This window comes from Lodderomyces beijingensis, assembly GCF_963989305.1.
Source record: "Lodderomyces beijingensis strain CBS 14171 genome assembly, chromosome: 6".
Classification (NCBI taxonomy): Eukaryota; Fungi; Ascomycota; class Pichiomycetes; order Serinales; family Debaryomycetaceae; genus Lodderomyces; species Lodderomyces beijingensis.
Window position 1 is genome coordinate 669,244 of NC_089975.1, and position 25,953 is coordinate 695,196.

Genomic DNA, 25,953 nt, shown 5'->3' on the forward strand with positions numbered 1-25,953 from the left:
CAAGGTTTCGGAAAAGAAAAAAAAAGAAAAGAAAAAGACAATCAGGAACCAGCTCTTTAGATGAATTGTCAAAGGCAATCCCGCTGATCTCTTGCCAAAACAAAAAAAAAAAAAAAGATAAAAAAAAATTGGGGATGTGAATTCTCCTTTTAGCACGGTTTACTAGTTTTCAGATAAGATGCAAGGTTCTCAACTGTGCTGATAAAACTCGGTTCGGATCAAGTTTGTGATAAACGTCTGCGCTGATAAGCCACAGTGTGCACTCTTCATAGAACCCCATTTATCGAAGGAGTTGTGGATGCTACGACCCCTATACTGCCTGGTAGTCGAAACAGGATGCATATAGGTGGTGGTGGTGGTGGTGGTGGTCAGCTCAGGGTGCAACATAAATTGGTGTTGATTCGTGGAGTTATACCTGATCTCGTAGATATACACGTAGCCGACGATCAAGGCCACCATCAGTTGTGGTAGTAGTTTCAAGGCGTACCCTCCGTTCCAATGCACCGGAGACCAGGCGAGAGTCCATTTCGCGTTTAATGAAACCCACATATATGACCAGAGCGAGGCAGATCGAGAGATAGCACCAAGCTGGCTAGCAGATACAGTACAAGAGTAGGCCCTTCTTTTATCTTTTTAATTGTCCCCTATGAAAACTCCCAGTATGATACATATCATGCCAATGACAAATACAACTTGAAAAAAACAAACAAAACAAGCAAATACTAATAGTTCTGGTGTGGATGTCGAAAACCAATCTACCAACGCGTCTCGATTGCACTCTACTTCAAATTGGTAAAGTCAACTTCACCATCTCTGTGACCATCGCAACTAGCATTAGCACCACATGTACAACTATCCTTGTTTCTCAACCCACACGAACAAGCATCGCTGGCCTTTGGCGTCACGTTTTCCACGCTTGCTTTATCGCAGTTGCATTTCAATGCTGGACGAGCTCCACATGAGCAAGTTGATCTTTGAGCGCAAACACATTCACTAGCTGAGCAAACCATCTTTCCTTCTATCTTTTTCTTTGTTGCTCTTTCTGTTCTTTGCTTTTAACCACTAAGCTAATGAAGGTCTCTTAGGGGTAAATTGATTTTGAAATGAAAAAGATTGACAGAGAGGACGGGGGCACTTACACGCCTATTTATAGTAAAAGAGATCCGAGTTGCAGTCGTGAATGATTGACCTTTTTATGAGTGTATTCAAAATATACACAAGCTTTCTTTTTTTTTTCTTCTCTTGCTTTTGCTTATGCTCTTTTTTTTTTATTTTGTTTTTTTTTTTTGCAATTTGCAGCATCATCAAACATCATCTGAGCAGGAAAAACAAACCTGCTTACGTAAATGTTCCAGCCAATGAGAGGCTGTATATTTGTCATCTCCACGAACGGCACACTCGTTTTGGGTCTTGAGTCCCCGAGTCCCCGAGTCCTGGGCCTTGAGTCCTTGGTCTTGAGTCCTTGGGGGCCATCTTGGTCCAACAGAAGCACCGCTAGGTCATCAAGAAAAGAAGAAAACAGGGAGTCAAGAGAAAAATCCCAATGTAAGCTTTAAGGTCGAAAGCTACCCCTTGGATTTGCTGAGTCCCAGTTTCGAGTTTACAATTACTGTGTCCGCAGATCCCTAGGAGAGACTTGAGTATTTTACGCATTTTCATCTTCAACGCAGCCCTCCTTGACAAAGGGCGACGACGGTAGACTCCTCTAAAGAGTGCAGTATTCTTAGCAATACATTTTTTTGATACAAGACCATGGCCAGTCCACAATTGAAACAAAGTATTGTCCACGTGTTGTCAATGTGAACACAGGTTACTGATGAAGAAGTGGCATAAAATAAGCTTCGAGCTTGGGGGAAGAAAAAAAAATAGGGAAGGAGAGCTAGCTGGAACTCACAAGTGCAACGATAATCTACGATTCTTTTGATAAGCCAACGTGGACTCGGAACAGGGATTCATGGAAATCTATCTAAAGTAAAATTTCCCCCTTCCCACCAACATAACTTCGTTTCGTTAAGGTTAGTTTTGATAAGCGAGGCAAAATAACTTGCATCACCCCCGCTCCTCCGTCCCCATGCCGTCCCTTGCTCTAGAGAGCAGAGAAGTACTTCCATCTCTCCTTGAGTGGTCCCAAATCAGCAGTGGAGCCCTCTGTGATATCATTGCCATCTTGATTCGCGCCTACCGTTATCTCCTCCACTGCTTCAGTCTCTTCTACTTCTCCGCCCGCGTATTCTTGATGTCTGAACTTTGATATCTCCTCGGCGTATATCTGCGAGATCGACTTTGAATGGCTGGCATCCTCGCCCTCGGGATTCTCATTACCTTCCGGCAGCATGCGATCCTTTTTTTCATAAAATACATTGCCCTCTTCGTCTTCATCTACTAGATCTCCTTTATCTATTTCATGTTCCTCATCTTTTTTTGCTTTTCCCTTTTCTTCTTCACCATCAGCATCATCAACGCGTCGTCTCTTGCTAAGGGGTTCTTTTTCCACCTGCGCCTGCCGCCTGCCACTGCTAGTCAACTCGATGGTGTTGAAAACCGGCAACTGCTCCGAACTCGACTCGCTATCGATCAATGCTGCTGCGTGGGTGCTTATTTGGCTGCTCGTTTCCAACTGCGGCGGCTGCAACCCACTATCTCCTTCATCGCGCACAAGCGCACGCACCAAAGGGGTTCCATGCGACGACCCGCTTCCTATGCCAGCATATTTGGGGGTATTTGGAAATCTTCGCAAGTGCGGCTCGACATCGCTACTGCGGTGAGGAGACGTTGTGTTTGGTAGTCGCGACGCTTCACTTGGTATATCGGATTTCAACACCGGTGGTTCAGGGAACGTTGGAGACGAGTTCAACATGCTCTGCATAGCCTCTGATCTACTTGAAATCGGGGTTCTATACTTCCGAGGCGAGATCGATACCCGCTGGTACGCATCGAGAGACCGTCTGATGGTCTGGATTCGTATGGGGGAACCTCTCTCTGGCGGCGACTGCCTGGGCCCAACATTCGATGACGGGTGCTGGAGATTGACCGTCTCCATCAATTTCGTCCCCTTGATGATGTCATTTCCAAGAGCAAACCTCGTTCGCTGCTGGCCACCAGAGCGGCCGGATCTCTGAGGAGTAGACGAGGTTGCCTTTGATAGATTGGTTTGCTCGGTGGACCATGTGGGACTTCCTTCTTCGATGATGGCCCGAACATGTGGATTCTTGACATTGGATCCTGAAAAAGGTTTTAGCGAACCTCCCTGTCGCTCTTCTTCTTCATATTCTTCCTCTTCTTCTCCTTCTTCTCCTCCTACGTCTTCTACTCCATCCACATCATGGAGCAAATTCGCGTCGTTGACCTCGGCAATTGGCGCTTCGTAGCTGTCAAGAACCACGTTGGCGGACAGCTCAAAGAATTTCTTCCAAAACCCGCAGTGCTGGTTGATCCTCGAGCTTTGCACTATGTACTCCTGTAGCACCGACTTTAGTTTACCGTTGATAATGGCATTGGCTCTCGAAAGGCTTTTATCGATCCCCTGGAGCACCAAGGTGGTGTCCTGATCTAGCTGTTCTAGTTCCTGTCTGGCTTTCTGGTCCTCAAGGGAAATGCCGGACTTCCTTCTCGAGGCAGATGGCGCTATCGATAGTCTTTTCATTTTTTTTTATTTTATAGCAAGATCTTGAGATACAGACACCAACGACGTTCGGTTTTGAAGTGTGTAGTTTGACGTTTGACGTTTGATGAGGGTGAAGGTGGTGCTTGTCGTGCCTTTTTTTTTTTTGTTTACGCGTCATGAGATAATCCAAAACACAACCGCAACGACATTCTACGGGAATGTCGCAATTAATTGTCGGCACTCCACGACATTTTTCCAGCAAGCATGTGGTAGCACCCCACTGCGCTCGACTATACTCAACTTCAAACCTCAAATGTCCTCTCCAACAAGAGTCCCTCATGTGGAGTTAAAACAGAAACCGTTGGTTCAGAGTCAAATTGGCAAGCTTTTTCACATAGGTTTCAACAGTTATGGGAAACATCATGTCAGTATCCTTCGCCCCCGAGTGTACTCCAGCCAAGAAAGCATACGACGACTGTTTCAACAAATGGTACACTGAAAAGTTTTTGAAAGGAAAATCGATGGAGAACGAGTGTTCGGAGTTCTGGGACACCTACATCTCCTGCATCAACGCAAACTTGGAAAAACAGGGAATAAAGCCCATGTTGGATAAGGCCAGGGAAGACCAACCATTTTCGCACGACGAAATCGAACGATCGAAGTAACCTGGTGCGGTTCTCCCCCGAGAAATAGATGGCGTGGTGTCCGAAATGTCTTGTTCTTTTTTCTTGTTTTTTTTTTTGTTGTTAACGAAGATAGGACGAAGACAAGGGTTGTTTGGCGGTGATACTCCCTGTTGCAATATATACTTCATTGACGAAACAAGCGTACATTGGAAGGGGGCCGGGGGGACATCTGGCAGGAACAAATGTCAGACTTCAAGGGTTTCAAATCACACACACACACGCACACGGGGACACAATTTGCCCAAGGAGGCTCCCATTTTTGTTTTTTGTTGCAAGCTGCTTACTTGATGCAAATGTGGATGCCATACTTCCTTCACCCCTCTATCCATTTCCTCCATCTTCCTCCCTCCCCCCCCCTCGTTCTTTCACCAACTCTAGCGTGTAAATAGATATAGTCAACTCCATAAAACAATGCATTGAATCACGAGGTCTTTGAACTCCAGCGCTGCCACCCTTAAATGGAGAATGGAAAATAAATAAAGGACCAAAAAAAAAAAAACAGTTATGGGTGCTGCGCGCGGGCCACACTAGAGATTACTCTCTGCTCCACGATGCTAGTCGAAGAGGTTCCTAAATCCATCAATACCAATGCAAAGACAGTATACTTTAGCTCTTCGGTCAACCTCAGTGCTCGGCTGAGTGGAAACAGATACGCTGACGAGAGTGGCGCCGACTCTGCCCAAAAAGGCAGGGCCAAAGTGAACTACAACCTCAACCAGCTTTTCAACGCTCAAACCCAGTCCAACTCTGCTTCCAAGGATAATGGCTCCTTAAAATCTGCGCAACAGATTCAGTTGGAGAGATCTGTTCAGAAAAGGGTATCTGAGTTGAACCAAGAAAGCTCTGGCAAGGGCTTTGAGTTGCCCAAAAATTTCCAGTACACGGGCATCCGCGCCTCGAGGGATCCACGTCACGCATCTCAAAAGTCAAGATTGGGAACAACTCCTGCCACGAAAAGGATCTTGGCTGCTCGAAGAAACTTGAATCTGTATTACGAAGAGGAGAGAAACCTAATCTCGGTCAACACTATTCTTTCACTCAACTACCAATTTCTAGATTACAGCGAGACCGAGGGGAAGCCACGGAAAATGGAAAGACCAAGACCGAAAATACGTCTTTGTTGCATTTGTGGTTCCCAATCTAGCTACTCACGTTGCCCCTCCTGCGGCTTGTATTTTTGTTGCGTGAAATGCAATAAGTTGCATCTTGAGCTGAGATGTGCATAACATTAACGGCAGCTGCCAAATTTTCACAATTCACTTTCGTCTTCATTTTGTTATTGTTTTTTTTTCATTTTTCGTTTTTCATTTTTCATTTTTTCAGTTTTGGAACGTCTGGGGGGTGTCTATCGATTTCCTTTTTTTACTTTACGTGGAAACACGCACCACGAATGATGAACCTAATATTCTTGCTAGTGATGGTTGGCTTAGCATTCTGTCGGCCAGCCGCCGGCGAAGCGAACGATTATATAAAGTTGGTGCAGTTTGCCAATCTAGCGTCTGTGGGGTATTGCGTGACAAAGGGGTTGTCCCCAGGTCGACTAGGCGATCCCGCGACCAACTGCACGTTGAAGGCGTGCAAAAACTCGATGTTGAAGGATGTTGAAATCATTAGAATCTTTGACTTTAACACGATGAACGAAGTGGGGACTGGATTCTACGCCGTGGACAGGAAACGCAAGTCCATCATCTTGGTGTTTAGGGGATCAGTATCGAATCGTGACTGGGCCACCGACTTGAACTTCATGCCCATCAAGTACACTCCTATTGTTTACGACGACAGCTTTACCGATAGTCCTGTTTTCATCCAAAAAAAATGCAAGGGCTGCCAAGTGCACCGCGGCTTTTACCAGTTTTTGAAAGACAACTCTGGCGCCATCATCAGCGCCGGCGTCAAGATGAAGAATCAGTTCCCAGACTACACGTTTCTCGTCATTGGCCACTCGCTAGGCGCTGCGTTCACCGTCATGTGCGGGATCGAGTTTATGTTGCTTGGATACGACCCGTTGGTTGTGACTTTTGGCGGCCCACGTGTCGGGAACCAAGAATTCGCCGACTTTGCCGACTCCTTGTTTGATACAGAGGAAGTTGCATGCAGAATCGAATTGGAGAAGGACTTCACCAGAGGATTCATCAGAGTGGTACACCGGCACGACATTATACCATCTCTCCCACCGCTATACTGCCATTCGGGGTTTGAGTATTTTATCGACAAGAGAGAATTACCGCATGAGGAGTGCGACATAGACAGGCGAGGGATGGACCATAGCAATTTATTTTGGAAACGAAATTTCAACATACATCTTCGGCCATCATCGCTCTGGCCCGAACGATTGGGGAAGTTTGAGCACACACATTATTTCAGGAAAATTACGAGTTGCAAAGGCTGACTCCAAAAAAGTAAAGATAAAACAAAAAAATTCAAAAAAGCCAAAAAAACAAAGCGAAACAAAATGAAATCTATTTTCCTTTTTTTTTAAAAAAAAATTTATCATTTAGAAATATTTAACATTTCTTCTTTATTACAGACCTTGTACCTGCTCTTGCCCATTTCTTTCCCCTTCCGTAACTCATATGCATTTAGTTTTTCCCAATTGTTCCATTGCACAATCGTCTCTGCGACCGGAGACGAGGCCAAATCTGCTGAGTCCATAATGTCGGCGGCGTCTTCGTCGACCTCAATGAAAGCCCCATTGGTCAAATCCTCCAAAATATTCTCGGCCGTGTCAAAAGAGTCCATCATCGTTGTTGCAATCACCCCCTTTGGCCCATTTTTGATCCAACCAGAGGTGTACCAACCTTTTTTGTAGGTGGAGTTGACATCATTCTCTCCTTCAGATATTTGCGATAAGATTCTTCCCCCTTTATTATGGAGCTTGTTTTTCTCGAACCAGATCCCAAGATCTTCGAATCCTGCAATTGGAGTTCCCTTATATCCTATGGAGAGGATGACCAACTGGTTATCAAAAGAAACAAATTCATCAGTTGGGGCAACTTGGCCAGGCAAAAGCGGGTCATCTATGGCTCGATTTCTGACAAACTTTGTTGACGCTAGTTGTCCCTTTGCGTCGGCGCAAAATTCCACTGGACTTAGCAAATAGTCTAGAGTCCAAGTGCGCTTGCCCTGGTCTTTGGCCAGTGGAGACGTATTGTACTTTTCAAGTAGTGCCACTCTTCTCTTGTCAACCCTGCCGAGCTTCTTTGTCGACACGCCCTGAAGCAAGTTTGCATCCACGGGAAGAAACTTGGCGTCTTTCAACTCAAACAACTCCCTTATTTCCTTATTGGAAAACGCAGACTCCAAGATTCCTCTTCTCGCTACAATTCTAACATTTTTAACTGTGCTCCGTTCAAGGAGATCTTCTGCGTCAACAGAAATGTCCGTGGGTTTCCAGTGAGATTTCGGATCGGCCAACAAGATCCTTGCCACGTCGAGCGCAACATTGCCGTTCCCAATGATTGTCACGTTTTCTATCTTGTCCAATGGAGGCGGCGTGTACTCGTTGCCCTTTTGATAACAGTCCGGCTGGCCATTGTACCAGTTTACAAACTGCCGGGCAGAAATGACCCCTGGCAAATCCTCCCCTGGTATTTGCAAGCTGTTGTCGCTGGATGTTGCCCCGTACGCGAGCACTATCGCATTATAGTACTTTTCGAGATCTGCCAATTTAACATCTTTACCAATCTCAACGTTTCCTAGAAACCGCACTTTATGGCGACCAGAGGAACCAAACTGGCTCATTAGATTGGTCATAAACTCCTCGCAGTTCTTGACCTCGGGGTGATCGGGAGCCACTCCATACCGACTTAGCCCGAACGGAGCGGGCAATTTCTCAAAAAAGTCGAGATGGATCTTCTTATCCCGGCTCGACTTGTTCAACAAGTGGTGTGCCGTGTAAAAACCAGCGGGGCCCGTGCCGACAATGGCAACTTTGAACGGCTTGAAAAGATGAATTGACAGCGAGAACAATCTCCGCTGCATTAGGAACAGGCTCATGACTACGGACCCACTCTGGCAACCTCCTGGAAGAACATGGGTGGTGGAGGGGACCCTGCTTTGGAAGGGCTAGAGAACTGCTACCATGTTTGAACCACCAAAGTGCTTAGGTTCCACCACTGTCAAGCAAGCAAGCAAGCCAGCCAGTGGCCGGGTGAGCCGGTACTAGATGTAGTCACTCGTACCCACAAAGAAAGAGACCAAGAATTGTAGAAAAAAGAGGGGGCAAGAGTTGGTGGACTGTGTCGCGGAAGCAGTAGAGACGTCTGGCCAGAGCGCCTGAGATCAAACTGCCAACTCTCCATGGAAGAAAAACCCCATGGCGTGAGCTAATACTAGCACGAACAAAGGACTAGCATCGGGGAGCCAAGGTTTCGACAAGTCTTTTCCCTTTGTTTTCCTTTCGAGAGTGATCTGTTGGCAACAGAGTCATGGCCAAGTTGCAGCACTCACTTCGATCCAAATGACTGTGTCGTTCATAATCCCCCCCTAGCTGTAGCCTGCTCACTGGTTCGTTCGTCCGTTTGTTCTTTTCTTTCCACTTCGGTAGAATATCGTTTCTCTCCTTTCCTCGTGGGACTTGTCCATATTCAGCCTCTTCACAATATGCAATTAAACAAATACATTGATTTTCATGATCTATATCTCCCTATTTGACACCAAAAACTCGGCAATGCTCATTCTCGTCAAGCTTTTAACATAACGCAGCTTTTGTATAATCAAATCTGGCTGAATATCTCCCGCTGAAGTTTTTTTCTCTTTGTAGCAGAAACCACTACTTCAACTTCTTCTTTGGTCTCAATTGGTTTGTGTGTCCACACTTTCTCTTACGGCAGTTTGTAGCTCTTGGTGGAAGTCTAGCGTAACATTTACGGCAGATCGATTTCTCACAGTTGTATTTTGAGGCCAAGGCCTTCAATGATGGTTCAATCATCCTTGCTTGGTTGTACTATGAAAGGTGGTTGAAAAGTTTCACCAGGCTACACTTTCACGCAAAGAAACATTTTTTGCCCCTGTCTCGCACTCGCTTTCGCACTCTGTGTGCCACCCACTGTGTAGCGGGCAGTTCGTGACCCAGAGTCACGAGCGTAGAAAAAAATTAGGGCTAAGCCCTAACGCAGTCAAAAGAGCGGCAGCGCTACCGACACGCCACCGACACCTGTATACTCCGCGGACACCAACACCAGCAACCAACACTATTGCCATCCTATTGACATCTCTGACATCTCTTCTTGAGTCAACCAGGTCAGGCTCCAGCGGCGTTCCAAAACCTTGCGAACTAATCTACAATGAAATTAAAGGAGTAACTTCGATTGGTAAACAGACTTTCATTACAGTAAAAAAATCAAAAAAATCAATCACTCTCCGAACCCAGATCGTAGCCTCGGGAGAGTTGGATCACGCCCTTTTGCAGTACAACTCCAAATTATTTGATATTCTCTTACCCGTCCCGCCAGAGAGTATTGGAAAACTGGACTTCTACACCTTAGAGCTTCGTGGTGTGTTACACATATCTCTACTCTAGAGCCGTCTAGTGAATGGCTCTCTCTCTCTCCAGGTGCATGCATACCAACAAATAGGCTGAACACGATGATTGTCAGCTTATCCAAAAATTATGCTGATTCACGACAGTTTCGAAGTTGGCGCATTCTTCTCGAAGAACATATATAAACATATATATGTATAAGCGTATACATGTATAAATATATGTTCAGATATATGTACATGAAAGATATGCATGGGCCAGCTGGCTTATGACGTGGGTAGAGTACGTTGCGCGCTCTGTCTCCAACTTTCTTGAATGTCATTTCTTCAGTGTCAAAAAGAGCGAATATCCGACATGTCACTCGATCAAAACTGAAGCACCTCCGGTACTGTGTAGCGCATTCACCACCTTCATCACCACCACTCCTCCAAAGCGCAATCTCAGCCCAAGCCATCCTCTCTTTTTTATATCGAGCGACTATGGGAGATGGTAACTTGCCGCTTAAGCAATTGACAAGCGACTCCAGCACAACGCAGGAGGACAAGCAGGCAGGAAACACACTTGCATCTGGAGGATCTGCCAACAGTGACGGACATGTTTCTGTTTCTGCTTCTGTTCCCAAAAGCCCGTCTGCCCCCAGTGAGAACACAACCGCCAATCGCGGCACGTACGAGGAGGCCAATTCAACACAACCGGCTCCCCAATTCACCTCGGCCCTGGATAAGGGTGCGGTTGATGCAAAGCGAGATGCAAACCACCCTGCCCACAAACACAAAGATGTCCATACACCCGCCTCGATTCATCTCGCAAAAGACAACCAGAATCAAGCTGAGCCTCGTCGATTTAACGAGTCGTTGACTAAACTAGGCCAAATCTTGAAGCTCGATCAGATAGGCAATCTGCTGGTCGACCACGACGACGACGACATTATTACCCGGCTTCTACAAAAGGCTGGAGAAATGATGTCGAGAAATGACCAGCTCCAGTCAACGTTGGATGCTAATAAAGTCCTCGTTGAGAATGCTCAACAGAGGTTTTCTACGGCCGACGATTTGATCCACACCATGAAGATTGAAAATGAAAATCTACGGAAGCAATTCAAACAGCAGGAAGAGCGGCTCAAGGAGGTCGAAGACGACAGCGTGCAAGCAAATGCGCAATTGACACTGGCTCTTCGTCTGAAATACGAAGCGGACTCGCAGTTGAAGGACCTCAAGGAGTCGCAAAGCAAACTCGAGATGGAATTTCTAAACCAGGTGGAGGGCTTGTCATCCAAAAACATCAGCCAGAGCAAGGAATTAAACAGCCTCCGGCTCGAGATTGGAAGATACGAGCAGGAAAAGTTTACAACCAGCATGGAGTTAGCCAAAACGCAAAACGAAGTGTCCTACTTGAAAAGCCAGACCAAATGGTACGACGAGGAACTAAAGTCTACGCAAGCCAAGTACTCCAAGTTGCTCAAGAAGCAGGAGTCTGTGGAAATAGCCAATGGCTCCATATCTCTGGACTTGCAAGCTGAGGTTCAAAGCTTGACGCTATTGGCAAAGGGCCACGAGTCGACAATTGCCAGTTTAAGGGCTTCGTTGGCATCGGCGTCAAAAGAAAGTTCAAAGCTTGAAGCCAAGTTGTCCCAAGCAGAGTCACGGTTACACCAGGAGTTGAGTGCAAAGCAAGAATTGATTGACTTGACGAAAATCCAATCGGACCTGAGGCAGGCTCGAATACAGCAGCTCGAGGCCTACACGGATCGCATAAAGAAAACCTCGGACGAGGCCGTATCGGCTCTTGAAGTAACAGTGTCGGATCAGCAGGAAGAGATCAACGACTTGCAGGAGCGGCTAGCTCGCGCCGAAGGTGCTTTAGCTGGAAAGAATAATCTGGAAGACGGATTGGTTGGCATTCACGAGGGCGGTATCTCCCTTGCGTCCTTATACTCGGAATACATGCATGTTAAAAGGGAAATGACCTTTGAGCGCACTCAGAAGCAAAAGTTGGAAAAAGAAATGGAAGGCTTTGTTACAGAGTTGGATTCGTTGAAAATCGTCATGTCGAATTACCGGGACCAAAAAGAGTTTTATGACAATCATACTGCGGACATGCAAAAGCAGATGAGTTCATTACGCCAGGAGAAAGTTGAGTTGGAGAAGAAACTCAAGTACATGAACTCGTCAGTACAAGAAACTGACAGGGAAGTATCAAGATTGAAAAAATTGCTCAAGGACGTGGGGCGGCAGTTGTGCTTTGTGTTGATTCACTCGAAAATAAGAGATGGAAATGAGAGCCCTTTAACCGCGAGCGAAAAGTCAACTATTGAAGGCATTATAAACCGCACGGGGAACACGGAAGAGTGCTATGAGTCGGACACGGATAAGCTCATCACCGAGAGGCTTTTGGACTTTAAGAACATTGTGGAACTCCAACAGCGGAACGAGGAACTATTGCTCGCGGTGCGACAGCTCTCAGGGAGATTGGAACTGCGGGAAGCAGAGTTCGATCACTCTGAGACGGTGGCTATTGAGGAAGCCCAGGAAGCAGTCTTGATGCTAGAGAGCGAGTTGGAAAATGTCAATGCACAAGTCCGGAATCTCACAAAGGAGAGGGACGCTTTCAGTCGTATCATTCTGAATGGCTCTGCCAATGAATCTGGCGCTGGTTTAAAGGAGCCGGATCTTGAGCTACAGAAATTCAAGGATGAATCAGCAGAAGCCTTGAGCCGAATATCGCGAGAGTTGCGTGAAGTCAAAGAATCAAACGCTGATCTTGCGTCTAAGCTCTTGGCGGCGGAAAAGACAGCAGAGCGTGCACAATCGAGGGCATCGATTTTGCAGAAGTCTGTGGAAATGGAGCAGGAGCAAAAGGACCAGTCCAAATCGAAAACCGACTTTTGGAGGTCACGCTCTGAAAAGCTTCAAACCGAGTTGGACCAGCAGCTAAAGTTGGTCAACAACCTCAAGTCCGAGATTGCGGAATGCAGGATCAATGTCAGCACCTTGCAGCACGAGATCTCGTACGGGAAAGCAATGAAAGAGACTTTGGAGAGCGCAATCTCGACCTTGCAGGGCGACAAGCAGCATTTATCAGAGCTTGTGTCGAATTTGCTGGCCATTATTAGAGATAAACAAGAGGAGTTGAGCGCGTTGGCAGCAAAGATGAGTGAGTACACCAGGACAAACCAGTCATTACAGCAAAAGCTTTCCGAGGCGCAGGAGCGATCTCAAATTCTATCGGGCCAATCCGAGATGTCCATCAAGTCTCAGAACACAAAGTTAGAGCAAATAAACCAGTTGAGCTTGCAGTTGTTGCACACCAAAGACGAATTGTTGCAAAAAGAACGACTACTAGCAGACTTGCACCACCACCAGGGGGGTGCCACTTCAAACTTCCCAACCAAGGCAGAGGTGGAGCAACTAAAGGAAGAGTTGAAGGAAGCAGGAGACCGCATTTCCGAGCTTGCAAGTTCAATACAGGAGAAAGAAAAATTGCTTGAGAAGGAAAGGAGGGAATCGGAGCAAGCACTAGCATCGAAAGGATTGGAAAAGGCTTCGGCTGATGCAGAAATCACACGACTCACTCAAGTGATTAATTCCAAGATCGAGGAGCAGAACAACACAAGAAAGACGTTTTTGAAGGAGTTGAATGAAGCTCGGTCGAAACTAAGGTTACACCAGGAAAAGGTTGACCAGTATGACAAGGTAGAGCAGAGATTCCAACTTCAGTTGGACAAAACCAACCAAGAATTGATTGATCTGAAGACTTTTGCAAGAGAGTTGGAAAACAGAATCAAGGCCGATAACTCCAAAACGCGCGGTTTGCATCAGCAAATTGATATCTTGAAAGCCAAAGCGGAAGAACAGGAGGATAGCATCAAAGCGTTGGAAGCACAGATACAGAGAAGCCGGGAATCTTTCAGTGAGACTGAACGGAGACTCTTATCCGATAAACTTGAGCTTCAACAGGCCAGTTCCAAGACCTCAACAAGAGTCGCCGAGTTGGAAGAGCAGAATAGACTTTTGCTTGGTCAAATCGAGGTTAGCAAAAGCGCGCACGGCCCCAGTTCTGACAGGCCCGAGGAAATCTCGCAAATAATCGGCTTCTTGCGCCGCGAAAAGGAAAAAAGCGATGCCAGATTGCCCGTGTTGGAAGAGGAAAATGTTGCCTTGCGGGTTAAAATCGAATCGTTGCAAAATGAAGTATCGTCACGCCAAAACGGACAACAGCAGGCTTCCATAAATCTAGGGGCAGACGTGGCGGAGCATGCCAACTTGACCACTCAGTTGGACCAGCTAAGTGCTTTGAGGGAAAGCGTGAACCTGTTGACGCAGGACAATGGCAGAAAGAACGAAGTAATCTCCAACATGAACTCGGTTGTCACGAGACTACAGTCAGAGCTAGAAAACGCAAAACAGACTTATCAAAACAAGCTTGCCCAGTTTGATCTTGAGCTGCAGCGGGTGAGGATGCTCACCGAGGAGACAACTCGTTTAACCAACTTGTTAAAGAATGTCGGGGCTCGCCAACAGGAAACCAACGCTCCTGCAGCAGCACCCCCACCCCCTCCTTCAGAAGCGCAAAAAACACCAGCATCTGAAATAGCTAAAATGCAGGAACAGATGGATAAGTTGAAAACGAAAGCAAACGAGAGAATCAGGCAGTTGAGAAGTGAGCTAGACTCCAAGGTGGAGGATGTCACCAAGGCGAAGAATGCGGAGATACAACAGTTGCAAGAGAAATACGAAGAGTTGGTGGGCAAATTATCCTCCAGGGACTCGAAAGACTCGAAGGAATCAAAGGAATCCAAGGAGGCAAGCTCTGGCGCAACCAACGTTGATGCGAGAGATCTGGAGAGAATTGCGGCGCTTAGCAAAGAGCTCAAAGCTGTGCGGGAGCAAAGTGCAACTTTGGTTAAGGAAAAGAATGAGTTGGTGTCAAGATTGGCAAAGATGAAATTCAACAACCCGGATCCGGCAAAGGCACCCGGTGCAGCAGAATTGCAGGAGAGTCAGAAGAAGTATAAGGAATTGGAAGGCGTTTTGAAAAAAACACAAGACGAGTTTCAAAAAAGGATAGAGGAAGAGAAGGATAAAGTGAGGGTGTCCGTTGAAAAGAAATTGGAGTTTAGAATGAAGATTTTGAGCAGGAAATTGGAAAATTATGAAAACGGGGGTGGCTCTACAAGAGTGAGAGCAGCGCCTCCTGCTGTTCCTCTGCTGACAGAGTCGCTGGAGCCTAAAACTTCGCCTGCACCGCTGGACAAATCCTCGCTTGCCGCCGCTAAAGCACCAACGTCAACGCCCACGGGACAAACACGACAGCAGCCAAAAAACAATGCATCTCAGCAGTCTGTGGTTCCAGTCATTGCAGAGCATGTGTTTAATCAAGTACCACAGTCTGCGCATAGTGTTGCGCCACCGCATTCAGCCACACTGTCGGGCAATTCTCAAATGCAGTCCCCGTTGACCCTCCGCATGGAGAATTCTCAGCAAAATGAACCCAATCTGTCATTGACGAATCCAGCACGACAAGAGCAGCCAGCAACTGAAAACCCCACTGGTTCTCCAGCACATGTCGTACCATCGTCATCATCATCATCACCAACAACAACAACATCAACCACAACCGCTGCACCACTGCAAACGCAAGTGCAAGTTGAAACGGCTCAACTGAAGCCCACGCTAGTGACACCGGAATCAGGGGGGCAAGTCACACCAGAGCTGAATCCGTCACAAGCACCATCACAAGCACCGTTACAAGCAGCAGCACCAACGCAGGCAACACCGGTAAAAACGACAGCCACTGCAGCTCCCGCTAATCAATTGCAAAATCAACAACCAAAACCGCAGATCAAAACTTTAGCTTCAAGGCCGCAAATCGGAAAAGAGGCCGTGATAGCTAAACGGCCCGAGATTGCTAGACCTGAGCCAAGAGCACGAAACCTGAGCTTACCAAAGAACGAAAAAAAGCGCTCATTCGAAGACGAGAGGCCGAAAATCAAGAAAACCAGAAAGGATTAAGTTTGTAGTGGGGTTAAAGGTATAGTTGTATTGAATGGCTAATAATGTGTAATTGTGCATACAAGCTCCACGGAGTCGCATCGATCTTGCTCTACAGCTTCTACTCTGAGTTTTGGGTGTTGAGATTTGGGTGATTTTGGTGGTTGCGTCAAAAGAGGGGGTAGCAAAAAAAATAAATTCATCGATAGCGAAACCAGGCCAAGAAATGCGTCATCAGCACCTGTCAGAAATTGAGGCGCTACATGGGAAACTCAATCCAATAACGCTTCTCTCCAACCATGGTTGATGATAATATTTCTCGGTGTTAAATTAGTCCCATCTCTATAGCTGCAAGGACTCAAAGTCAACAAAAAACCGTGTTGGGGTAGACTATGCGCTTAGGAATCGATCCTCATCCAAGTGTGCCTACATTCTGCTCCGGACTCGTGTCTTTGTCTTTCTTTTACACGATGACGAGCTCTCTTTACTTCCTGTCTGATGACAAAAAATTTATCAAAGAAGGGATGTCACTATATCGCGTGCTCGCCCCGGGAAAAGGAGGGGGGAGGAAGGGTCTCACCACATGAAGACAAACATCTGCAACTTGCACCTTGTAAAAAAACACACACACGCAACTGGACTCCTGGACTCCTAGACTCCTGAACATCTGAACACCTGAACAACGGCCATCCCTTAATTTACATCAAGCGGCCACTTTTGCCGCAGTTTTTGCCTTTTCCCCACCTTTTTGAGAAAATGTTGGCATTATTGATTCGGGAAGAGTGGGGTACAGAAACGGCAAGAAACTTGAAGCAGAGAGTAAACAGCGATCGGCCACCACCCGGGCAAGCACAGAAGCAAGCAAGTCTTTTTCCTTTTTGCTTCTTGTTTCTTGCTCGGATGTTGTAGGAACCACGTCTGGTCATCACCTAAATCCAAAGAACCTTCCCCACCTTTCAGCTCATGTCCAATGCACTAAACTCGCAATTTCTCCCCCAACTTTAAAAAAGTTGCAAAAGCTGCAAAAGCTGCAAAAACTGCAAAAGCTGCAAAAACTGCGAAAAGGTGAAGTCACGTTTTCAGCACGCACGAGGCTTAATGTGTTTTCATTTGTGGTTATGAGACTCATGCTTGTTTCAGCCGCTATTTGGGGGAGCATGACGAATCACTGAGACCGTGATTGGCATCCAGCCGACTTTGTGTTATGTTTTAATCGAGTCAGCTGTGAGAGGTGGGGAAGGGAGGCGTTCATTCAACTTGTTTAACCTCTCTCCATGGTGAGTGGAGGTTTCAAGAGCTAATAATTGTGAGGGTATTTTTTGTCAGCAGGTTGGTCGTGGTGGGATTTGCTAGAGCGAGGAAGCATCCCTCGGAGTGGAGGAAAGGGCACGCTCACAGGACAACAGACCTTGCAATCAGAATCGGAATCATACGATGTGGGAACGATGCGCTGTGCCATCCAACTTTTTGTTGAAAATGTACTTGGACCGGGTTTGTTTTGATATCCCAACAAAGCTAAACTCGAAGCTCGGTTTCAAGTCATCTTAAAATAGCTCTTCTTCAAACCGTGCCTTCTATGGGCCTTTACAAAATTTATATACACCTGAAACTGCAAAAAACTTTAGTTGTCATCGATCTAATTTTTTTTTTTTTTTGGTTGTTGAAAGACGTGAACCTAGCAACTAAGCTCTGCTAACCTAACCACGGCAGATCTTCCTTGTTCACCATGTTCTTTTTTTCCCCATGACAATTAATTAGTAGACTGTATCCCCTGGTGTTTAGAGCGTGGGGTACAATAGCTTTCAAGTAAGCGATACATTGTTGCTCGACAATAGCAAACCATGGAAAACAATACAGTAGCACTCATCTAGCTCTTACTGGCGGACGTATAGAGCAAGGGAGACAAAGGAAGGGGAAGGATGAAAGAGGCAAGAGAAGACAAGACAAAGAGAAGTGCGGTTATGTACTTCGTCGGTGGCCTCGACCTTGCTCTTGTTGTCCATTTTTTTTTTTGTTTGCCTGGCAAAGCGAGTGGCCGTGTGCCTGCTGATCATCAGCAAAGACCAACAAACACGGCGACAAAACGTTGTTGAAAAATAAATACACCTAGTTGTAAAACAGCGGTCGTATATCCAATCCAATCTATGTCAACGACTCAGAGCCTCCCCGCAGGATCAATTTACTCTACTCGATATGTTTTTTTTTGCCCTTGCTGGAGAAGAAGTGTAAAACGTTTACATCAGAGCGTCTCCTGCTCGTCTTTTAGTAAACTGCAAATAAACTAAATAAATAAAAAAAAAAGACGCAATATCTAAACGGAGCGTGTGTGCGGTAAGCAAATGAGAGTTGGATTAATTACTGCTGCAAAGTGTAAGCAGAGCGCTGTGAGGCATTCAAAAACTGTCTTGTTTGAGTATTGCCATGTTAATAAAAAAACAAGCTCTGACACACCTCTGAGTGTATAAAAAGACCAATGAAGTCCCCCCCCCCCCCTCACCTCACCCTCTTGGAACAGCGTTAAGGTTTAAAGCCTGTGTTACTCTCTTTCAATATTCAAGACTATTGCAACTCAAGCTTGCAACATAGAGAAAGAAGGGGTTTTAAATCTGTGCCGCTCAAGAACTTATCGGAAAAAAAAAAGAAAAACCTTCTATTCATAGTCTACGATGTCGGATTCGACAAGAAATTTGGATGCCTGCAAGGAAGCTTCACCAAATGTTTCCATCGACTCCTTAAGGAAGAAATACGAAGAAAACTCCGATGTCAACCCTTTGACATCACCACCGCCAGAGAAGAAATCGTTCAGGTCTAGATTTCGTTTCACGGCAGATACCTCGGACCATCCACCAGAGATTTTCAATGCTACGTTGTACCTTTCGATTTTCCTTTTTGGCTTGTTTGGTGCTGCTAGAGGCTTGGACGAAGGTAACATATCGGGAAACATTGCCAACCCGTCGTTTATTGCTCGATTTGGCTTGAATGATAAAAGCAAGACCAAGGACCAATTGGCCAATTTAAAGTCAAACATCACCTCCATGGTGCAGCTCGGTGCTATAGGAGGCGCCATCATTGCCATGAAGTCTGTTGACTTTTTGGGGCGTGTGAGAGCTATGCAGTTTGTATGTGTAATTTGGATTGTTGGTGTCATTATCCAAATCACGTCGTCGCTGGTGGGTCAGTTGTACGCGGGTAGACTAATTGAAGGTTTGGCTGTGGGGCAGACCGCGGCTATTGGTCCCGTCTACATGTCTGAAGTTGCTCCGAGTCCCATTCGAGGCTTGGCCAACTGCATCTTTGCTGGTGCCGTTTACTTAGGTATCATGTTGGGATACTTTGTCAACTATGGTAGCGTGTTGCACATCCCCACCCACACGCCTCAAGGTGGCATCAATGACAAGCAATGGCGCGTGACTTTGTCCATCAAGTTGATCATGTCCGGATTGATCTTCATCTTGTCGCTCTTTATCAGCGTTGAGAGTCCCAGATGGTTGTTGAAAAAGGGGAAAGCGGAAGAGGCATTGGCCAAACTATCCAAATTGAGAAGATTACCCACTGATCACCCGTATATCGTGGCTGAGATTAGCGACATTAATGAGCAAGTGATGCTGGAAAGAGACGCAATGAAAAACTCAAACCTTTTCACTTTTTTCAAGCAGTTTTTCACATCCAAGAGCATTGCTTATAGGTTTGTGTTTATTGCCGGGGCAACCCAATTGCTTGGTCAGTGGAGTGGCGCAAACGCAGTGACCATTTACGCCTCAGAATTGTTTGCCCTTGTGGGTGTGAAAGGTATTGACAAGTTGAAAATGTCTGCCGTCCTCGGAGTGGTCAAGTTTGTTTCCGCGTATCTTTCTGCGTTCTTTATCATTGATATCTTGGGCAGGAAGCGCGCCTTGTACATTGGCATCGCTGGCCAAATGTGCTGCTTGTTGTATTATGCCATCTTCCTAACCGTTGTGCCACAAGCTGCTCACGATGGTGCCGTGATTGTTGGGTCGGCAAAAAGGGCTTCCACGGGCGCGTTGGCTGCTATTTTCCTTAGTGGAACTTTTTGGACAGTGGGGTTCAACTCCGTTCAATACTTAATTGGCGCTGAAATTTTCCCCTTGGGCATTCGTTCTTTTGCCCAGTCCTTGGTGATGATTTTGCATTTTGCCAACCAGTACGGAAACTCAAAAGCATTGCCCAAGATGATGATTGCCATGAACAGCTACGGCGCTTTCTATTTTTTCGTGGGTGTTCTTGCAATCTCGCTCGTTTGGGCGTTTTTCTTGCCCGAGTTGAAAGGAAGAAGCTTGGAGTCGATTGAAGAGGTGTTTACTTTGCCATGGTACAAATTGAGAAGGTGCAACACTTTGGTGCCTGACCACTCGCAAATCCACAAGATCAGGTATACAAATAGCAGGGCCGGCAACACTGGCTTTGACCACATCCAATACGATTTGGAGAAGAATAAGCCCAGCAGTGAGTTTGTCGAAGACTTGATGCAACGCACGTCGAATGACGCCGAGAAGGAAGAGGACGAGAAAAAGGTTTAATACGGAATCGAAGACTGTGTCTTTGATATTCAATTCTTACAATTCTTGAAAATTTGCAGCAGTTGTTGCTGCCGTTGATGTTGATATTTATATAGAATTATGATGGTTTCTTTATGCACTGTCAAATGAGTTTTCTATTTTCTTTTCTTTGTTTGTCGTTGGTCCTCGTATTCTTTCCTAGTTTTCGAATGAAGGGAGGTCTCCCTTTTCTTTTCTTTTTTTTGTTTTGTTTGTTCATTTCCAACAGGGCTGGACCTGCAAGCAGCTACTTACTTGGTCGGCAACAACAGCAAATGCATCTTGAAACTCCACCAACTGGACTCGCTAGATTTTCAAGTGGGGATGTTGTTTTGAACGAAGCAGGCGCAACGATCTCTAACAAAAAAAGAAGAATCGCACTCTTGTTCTTTTTTTGACATATATTACACAAAGCCTCCCCGAGGGGTTTATGCGTTATCGAGAGGAGGTGGGGAACGTTTCGGTTGCTCTCCGTTTCTGTTTCATCCGCGTCTCGTTCCGAGCAGGTGCAGAGATCTCGAACCCGAGCCGGCCAGACTTCTCCAACATGCTTAAGCCACTTTTTGGAATGACACTGTGACGATCAACATTTATTTCTGCAACCTGTTTTCTTTTTTGAAAATAGACTAATAGACGAAGAGCAAGGTAGGCAGTTTGGATTTTGAATGACCATGCCCGGGAGGTATCTTCTAGCTTTATAACTGAGTGTCGACAAGCAAAACAGGCTCCCCAAGCTCATGCCCCTCAACAATAGATTTCTCTTATCTCACTTTTACTTTATTTTATTTTATTTTCGACCTTATCGTGGGTAAAGGCTTTACCGTGACAGGGGGGACTTGTGAAAACAAGAATAGATCAACACTTTACCAGGTGGAAAGCGATCAAAATAAAAAGAAAAGTGAAGCGGAGGGGAAGGCAGAGTAAGAGCGGGCGGTGTCTAAAAAAAAAACAGAAAAAAAAAGGACGTGATAGTGGGCTGAAACGATAACAGAACCGAATAAAAATTTAGGTTAGACTCTCCATTGGTTGTCGGAAGAAGTGGCGTAAGAAGTGGCTGAAATTGTTGAAATTTTTTCTGCTTGCTTCTTCCCTCACAAGTAGGAGATTTGGCGAAATTCTCACCGGATGCTCCTCCTCCCTTCTCCCCGTCTCCCACTAGTTCTACTTCAAATTGCAACAATATGATGTATGTTTCTTGCTGTGTGGTAGCACTAGCACTAGCACTAGCAGCCAGGTTGTTTCCCTGCTAAAACTGCCTTGCGAAGAGCAACAAACGCCACCTCTTCAGCCACAACAAAAGCGTTTGAGAGATTTGCCCTCCCTGGGGATTCTGGATGTGATGGCTAGAAGCTGGAAAAGCTGGAAAAGTTGGCTTTTTTTTGCTCCTCCATGTGTGCAGGTTTGAGAAAACACGCGGAGATGTGGTGACACAGCAGCTCTCAAGACTGACGTTGTGAGCCATGCAGAAAAGGGTTGCTCGAACACCTTCTTTTTTTTTTTTGTGTTGCTTATCGTGCATCTTCCTTTACGTCAAGAGATTAGGTGGCGTGTAGAACAAGGGATTGGGAGATGCAACTGCTGAAATTGACCGAGTCGTGTAAATCACGTAAAAATGGAGTGTTGCCAAGCCCTGCCATGTCTATTATTAGGATACTCTGGGTATCTCTTGCCAATAATTTCTTCCCCCTCGTGCCGATGATGATAACGATGGTGGAGATGATGGTGGGAGTTTCACTTGCTTTGAGAGGTTATGTAAATGCGCCATATAAATAATCCCGAATGTCTTGGCAAAAATGCAGGGTCCAGTATTGGGGGGGGGGGGAGAATAGGGGGCTAGAGGGGGTTTTTTCTGACCGTACTACTACTACTACTACCACAACAAAAAGTAATTTCAAGATGATAACGTTTCATTGGAAAGTTGATACTACAGACCATCCGCCACAGATCTTCAACTGGACACTATATCTATCCATACTATGTTTCAGCATCCTTGGAGCAATGCGAGGCCTAGACGAAGGGTGCAGTATGTATTTTTAAAAAAAAAAAGAAAAAACTGTCACCCATGAAATAGCTTCCCACGGTACTAACATACTTTCATCAAGTATCTGGGAATATAGTTCTTCCATCATTCAAGCAGCGATTCGGCTTGAGCGATCCAACCAAATCAGCCGACTATATAGCAAATTTGACGTCGAATATAACCTCCATGTGTCAATTGGGGGCCATATTGGGTAGTGTGATCGCAACAAAGCTAGTCGATCTCGTGGGAAGAGTGCGATCGTTGCAACTCATCTGTACCGTTTTCATGGTGGCTGCCACCATCCAAATCACAAGTAAACATGTGGGACAGCTTTACGTGGGGAGGTTATTGGAAGGAGTAGCAGTTGGATGTACGACTTCAGCGGGGCCAGTGTACGTATAGCAAACCCTTTTTTTTTTTTGTTTTCATTTTTTTTTTTTAGGTGGTTGGGGAATTTCAGCGGCCGCCCAAGAAAACTCAACAAGAAGCGGAATATTAACCACACGGATGGTTTAGATACTTAGCTGAAGTGGCACCAGGGGTAATTCGAGGTCTCACGGGTGCAATCTTTGCCGGTTCGGTTTATTTTGGAATCATGTTGGAGTATTTTGCCAATTATGGATCAGTGTTGCACATTTCCGGCACCACCACCATCAGTGGCACCACCAGAGAACCCAATGATAAGCAGTGGCAGGTGACGCTAATCCCCAAGTTTGCATTACCGTTCCTTATACTATCAATGTCGATATTCTTTGCTGTCGAAAGCCCACGTTGGCTAGTCAGAATAGATAGGAACCAGCTTGCCCTTAGAAACCTTGCCAAGTTGAGAAACTTGCCCATTGACCATCCCTACGTGTTGGCCGAGATTAGCGATATCAATGAACAAGTGATGGTTGAAAAACAGGTTTCGCTGGATTCGAACTTCTGCCGTTGCATCAAGGAGATCTTTACTAAAAAGAGCATAGCCTACAGATTCTTTATGATGGGGGCCATGGCGCAGATATTGGGCCAATGGAGCGGTGCAAACGCCGTCACCATATATGCTTCCAAACTATTTAGTTTAGCTGGTGTCAAAGGCGACGTTGGCACTTTGAAAATGTCGGCGGCGTTGGGAGTAGTCAAGTTTGGTCTGGCCTACTTGGGTGCCTTTTTCCTTGTTGACACGTTGGGCCGCAAAAAGTCCTTGTACACGGGCTTGTTTCTACAGTTGGTGAGTATCTTGTACTATGCCATCTTTCTCACGGTTGTACCGCAGGCTACCACTGGCGATACATGGTCATTATCGTCGTCACAGCGCCAAGCAAGCAAAGCTGCCCTCGCGGCGATTTTCCTTAGTGGCGTTGGCTGGGTTATTGGTGCCAACAACACGCTGTATCTTTTAGGATCGGAGATTTTCCCCTTGCATATCAGGTCATTTGCCCAATCGTTGGTGATGGTTGTTCACTTTGCCAATCAGTATGGCAACTCCAAGGCCTTGCCCAAGATGATGCTTGCCATGCACCCATACGGTGCATTTTACTTGTTTGTTGGTGATTTGGTGGTTTACTTGATTTGGGCTTACTTCTTGCCAGAGTTGAAAGGTCGCAGTTTGGAGTCTATCGAGAAGATTTTCACTTTACCTTGGTACAAGTTGAGGTATAGTGATCGACTTGTTCCTGACCATTCGCAACTCTGCAGAATCGCTCATGTTGGTGCTGGCGTTGGTATTACTCAACAAGGTGATGATGCCGATAAAGAGCTTGAGTTTTTGCAGACAATTGATAAGCGCGCAAGTCCACCTACAATGATTGAGAATCTAGCAGAGTCGGAGCTGTCGGATGACAAGGAGAAAGAACGGGAAGTTGTGTAGACACCGTTGAATTTACGAGTTCTTTTCTATGCGTTTTTTTTGGCTCGAGAGTAGTAAGGTAAGGGCGGCCATGTCGGGGAATAGAAATGAGGGAGAATAACGATTTTTGTCTGATTGAAAAAGATGCCGTTCTTCCTGGGTGCTGAGTGCGAGATCTTTCTTGTTGTAGTAGTTGTTGCAGATCTCTACCCCAGATTTTCGTCTCGGCTGTGGAGTCTGTATGTCATCTCATGTTGTGTGGGTAAATCGGTAGGTGGTCGCTGTCGATGTCTGATAATACACCATGTAGATAATAGAAAAAGGAGGGAGGGAGAGAGAGAGACTTTTGTCAGTTCAATAGTTGTGTTACTTTTGGTGGATGTACGAATGAATGAATGACCGCTTTTGTCGGTTTGCGACATGACTTTTTCGAAATTGAGAGAAAACCACCTAGTTGAACTTGGACCGCGCTTGACCCCTTGGCTTGCTTGTACCTTTTGTCTCTATTCGAGTGTGCAACATTGCATTCAGGTACATCGACCAGGTGCCGGATGCCCCTGGAGGACTACAGATCTTTCCGAGTTTATTATATTACCTTCTCTGTGGTTTCAGTTCCGTTCAGTGTGGTTCAGAGTGGTTCAAACATTCTGGTTATTATTTTTTTTTTTTACCAGTTTGAGAAAGCGAAGCAGAGCGCGGAACCCTGTCCAAAATCTTTGATACCTGGTATTAGATCTCGTTTATCAGCGTGGGATTTTGTGAGGTCAAAGTGCATTGCTGCTACTTACTCAAGGCTGATATGTTGAATGATTGAGATGGTTTTTTTTTTTGTTGAAAAATATGTAGGGGCCATGGAATGAGCGGTGGGGAAGCCGGGAGAATATTTGCGGAAAGAGAGCTCCGGATATGTTTTCCATAATCCATACCCACGGGTTCGGCTCCTTTTGGTATAGGGAGATGCCAACACGACGAGAGAGCATACGTGGGAAAAGTTTCGGCCGAACAACAGAATCTCCCAACGGAATCGATAACCAAGAGTGTCTGTCCGTGTGTATATTTTTTTTGTCTTGTTTGTCTTTCCGTCTGTCCGTCTGTTTTGTTTGATAGCTTGTCTGTCCGAATGTCTGTGTACTATTCCCTTTGTTTGCATGTCTGTCCATACAGCTGTCTGTCGGGTTGCTAACTTCTGTCTGTCGGGTTGCGCATCTATCTGTCTGTCGATGCAGCTGTCTGTCTGTTTGCAAACTCTTGTCTGTCGGGTTGCATTTCTATCTGTCTGTCGGGCGCGTTTCTATCTGTCTGTCTGTAGATGTCGCTCCCTGCGTGTCTGTCACTTGTCCAATTGTCCAATTTGTCCGTCTGTTGTTGTTATGTATCCAATGTGGTGACCCCACAAAAAAAAATATTATGGCATAGTAATAAAAAAAAGGGTAGGAAAATAAGTGGTGTACTTTTGGTTAATTTTCTTCACTCTGTTTAAACGAGAAGAGAGATTGAAGGGTACTGCTGTTGAGTTAACTGGGTACGCTAACAACGCAAGCTGAGAGTAAGTGAGTTGGTGAGTGATTATATTGCAAGAAACAAAGAGCCTAGGTGAAGAAGAAGCAACACGCATACAACAAAGCACAGTATAACTGCACTTGTATCCACCAATCTATCTGCCACCCGATCAGTCATCCATTCATTCCTTTCCTTTCATCTCTTTCGATTCAAAGGATAGCGTAATATGTCTAATGAAGTCATGCTATCACCTATACCACAACAACAACAGCAACATTCACCAAACA

General features: G+C 45.8%; 8 protein-coding genes across 8 annotated transcripts; 6 read left to right on the plus strand and 2 right to left on the minus strand. All coding sequences in view use genetic code 12, as the record gives it.

Annotated features, from left to right (window-relative positions):
• Positions 1–2,086: 2,086 nt before the first annotated feature.
• LODBEIA_P50110 (uncharacterized protein) lies at positions 2,087–3,643 on the minus strand (the record flags this gene model as incomplete). The annotated part of the gene is made up of 1 exon (XM_066975297.1): positions 2,087–3,643. One exon carries the CDS (start codon positions 3,641–3,643, stop codon positions 2,087–2,089), a length of 1,557 nt encoding a protein of 518 aa, XP_066831949.1.
• A 371-nt stretch (positions 3,644–4,014) lies between these two features.
• Positions 4,015–4,269, plus strand: LODBEIA_P50120 (uncharacterized protein; the record flags this gene model as incomplete). Its single annotated transcript, XM_066975298.1, has 1 exon — positions 4,015–4,269. One exon carries the CDS (start codon positions 4,015–4,017, stop codon positions 4,267–4,269), a length of 255 nt encoding a protein of 84 aa, XP_066831950.1.
• Positions 4,270–4,841: 572 nt separating this feature from the next.
• On the plus strand, positions 4,842–5,516 carry LODBEIA_P50130 (uncharacterized protein; the record flags this gene model as incomplete). The annotated part of the gene is made up of 1 exon (XM_066975299.1): positions 4,842–5,516. One exon carries the CDS (start codon positions 4,842–4,844, stop codon positions 5,514–5,516), a length of 675 nt encoding a protein of 224 aa, XP_066831951.1.
• A 191-nt stretch (positions 5,517–5,707) lies between these two features.
• LODBEIA_P50140 (uncharacterized protein) lies at positions 5,708–6,679 on the plus strand (the record flags this gene model as incomplete). The annotated part of the gene is made up of 1 exon (XM_066975300.1): positions 5,708–6,679. One exon carries the CDS (start codon positions 5,708–5,710, stop codon positions 6,677–6,679), a length of 972 nt encoding a protein of 323 aa, XP_066831952.1.
• Positions 6,680–6,780: 101 nt separating this feature from the next.
• On the minus strand, positions 6,781–8,271 carry LODBEIA_P50150 (uncharacterized protein; the record flags this gene model as incomplete). The annotated part of the gene is made up of 1 exon (XM_066975301.1): positions 6,781–8,271. The coding sequence occupies one exon, from the start codon at positions 8,269–8,271 to the stop codon at positions 6,781–6,783; it is 1,491 nt and encodes a 496-aa protein (XP_066831953.1).
• Positions 8,272–10,251: 1,980 nt separating this feature from the next.
• Positions 10,252–15,783, plus strand: LODBEIA_P50160 (uncharacterized protein; the record flags this gene model as incomplete). The annotated part of the gene is made up of 1 exon (XM_066975302.1): positions 10,252–15,783. The coding sequence occupies one exon, from the start codon at positions 10,252–10,254 to the stop codon at positions 15,781–15,783; it is 5,532 nt and encodes a 1,843-aa protein (XP_066831954.1).
• A 2,645-nt stretch (positions 15,784–18,428) lies between these two features.
• Positions 18,429–20,300, plus strand: LODBEIA_P50170 (uncharacterized protein; the record flags this gene model as incomplete). Its single annotated transcript, XM_066975303.1, has 1 exon — positions 18,429–20,300. One exon carries the CDS (start codon positions 18,429–18,431, stop codon positions 20,298–20,300), a length of 1,872 nt encoding a protein of 623 aa, XP_066831955.1.
• A 2,633-nt stretch (positions 20,301–22,933) lies between these two features.
• LODBEIA_P50180 (uncharacterized protein) lies at positions 22,934–24,187 on the plus strand (the record flags this gene model as incomplete). Its single annotated transcript, XM_066975304.1, has 1 exon — positions 22,934–24,187. The coding sequence occupies one exon, from the start codon at positions 22,934–22,936 to the stop codon at positions 24,185–24,187; it is 1,254 nt and encodes a 417-aa protein (XP_066831956.1).
• Between the last annotated feature and the right edge of the window lie 1,766 nt (positions 24,188–25,953).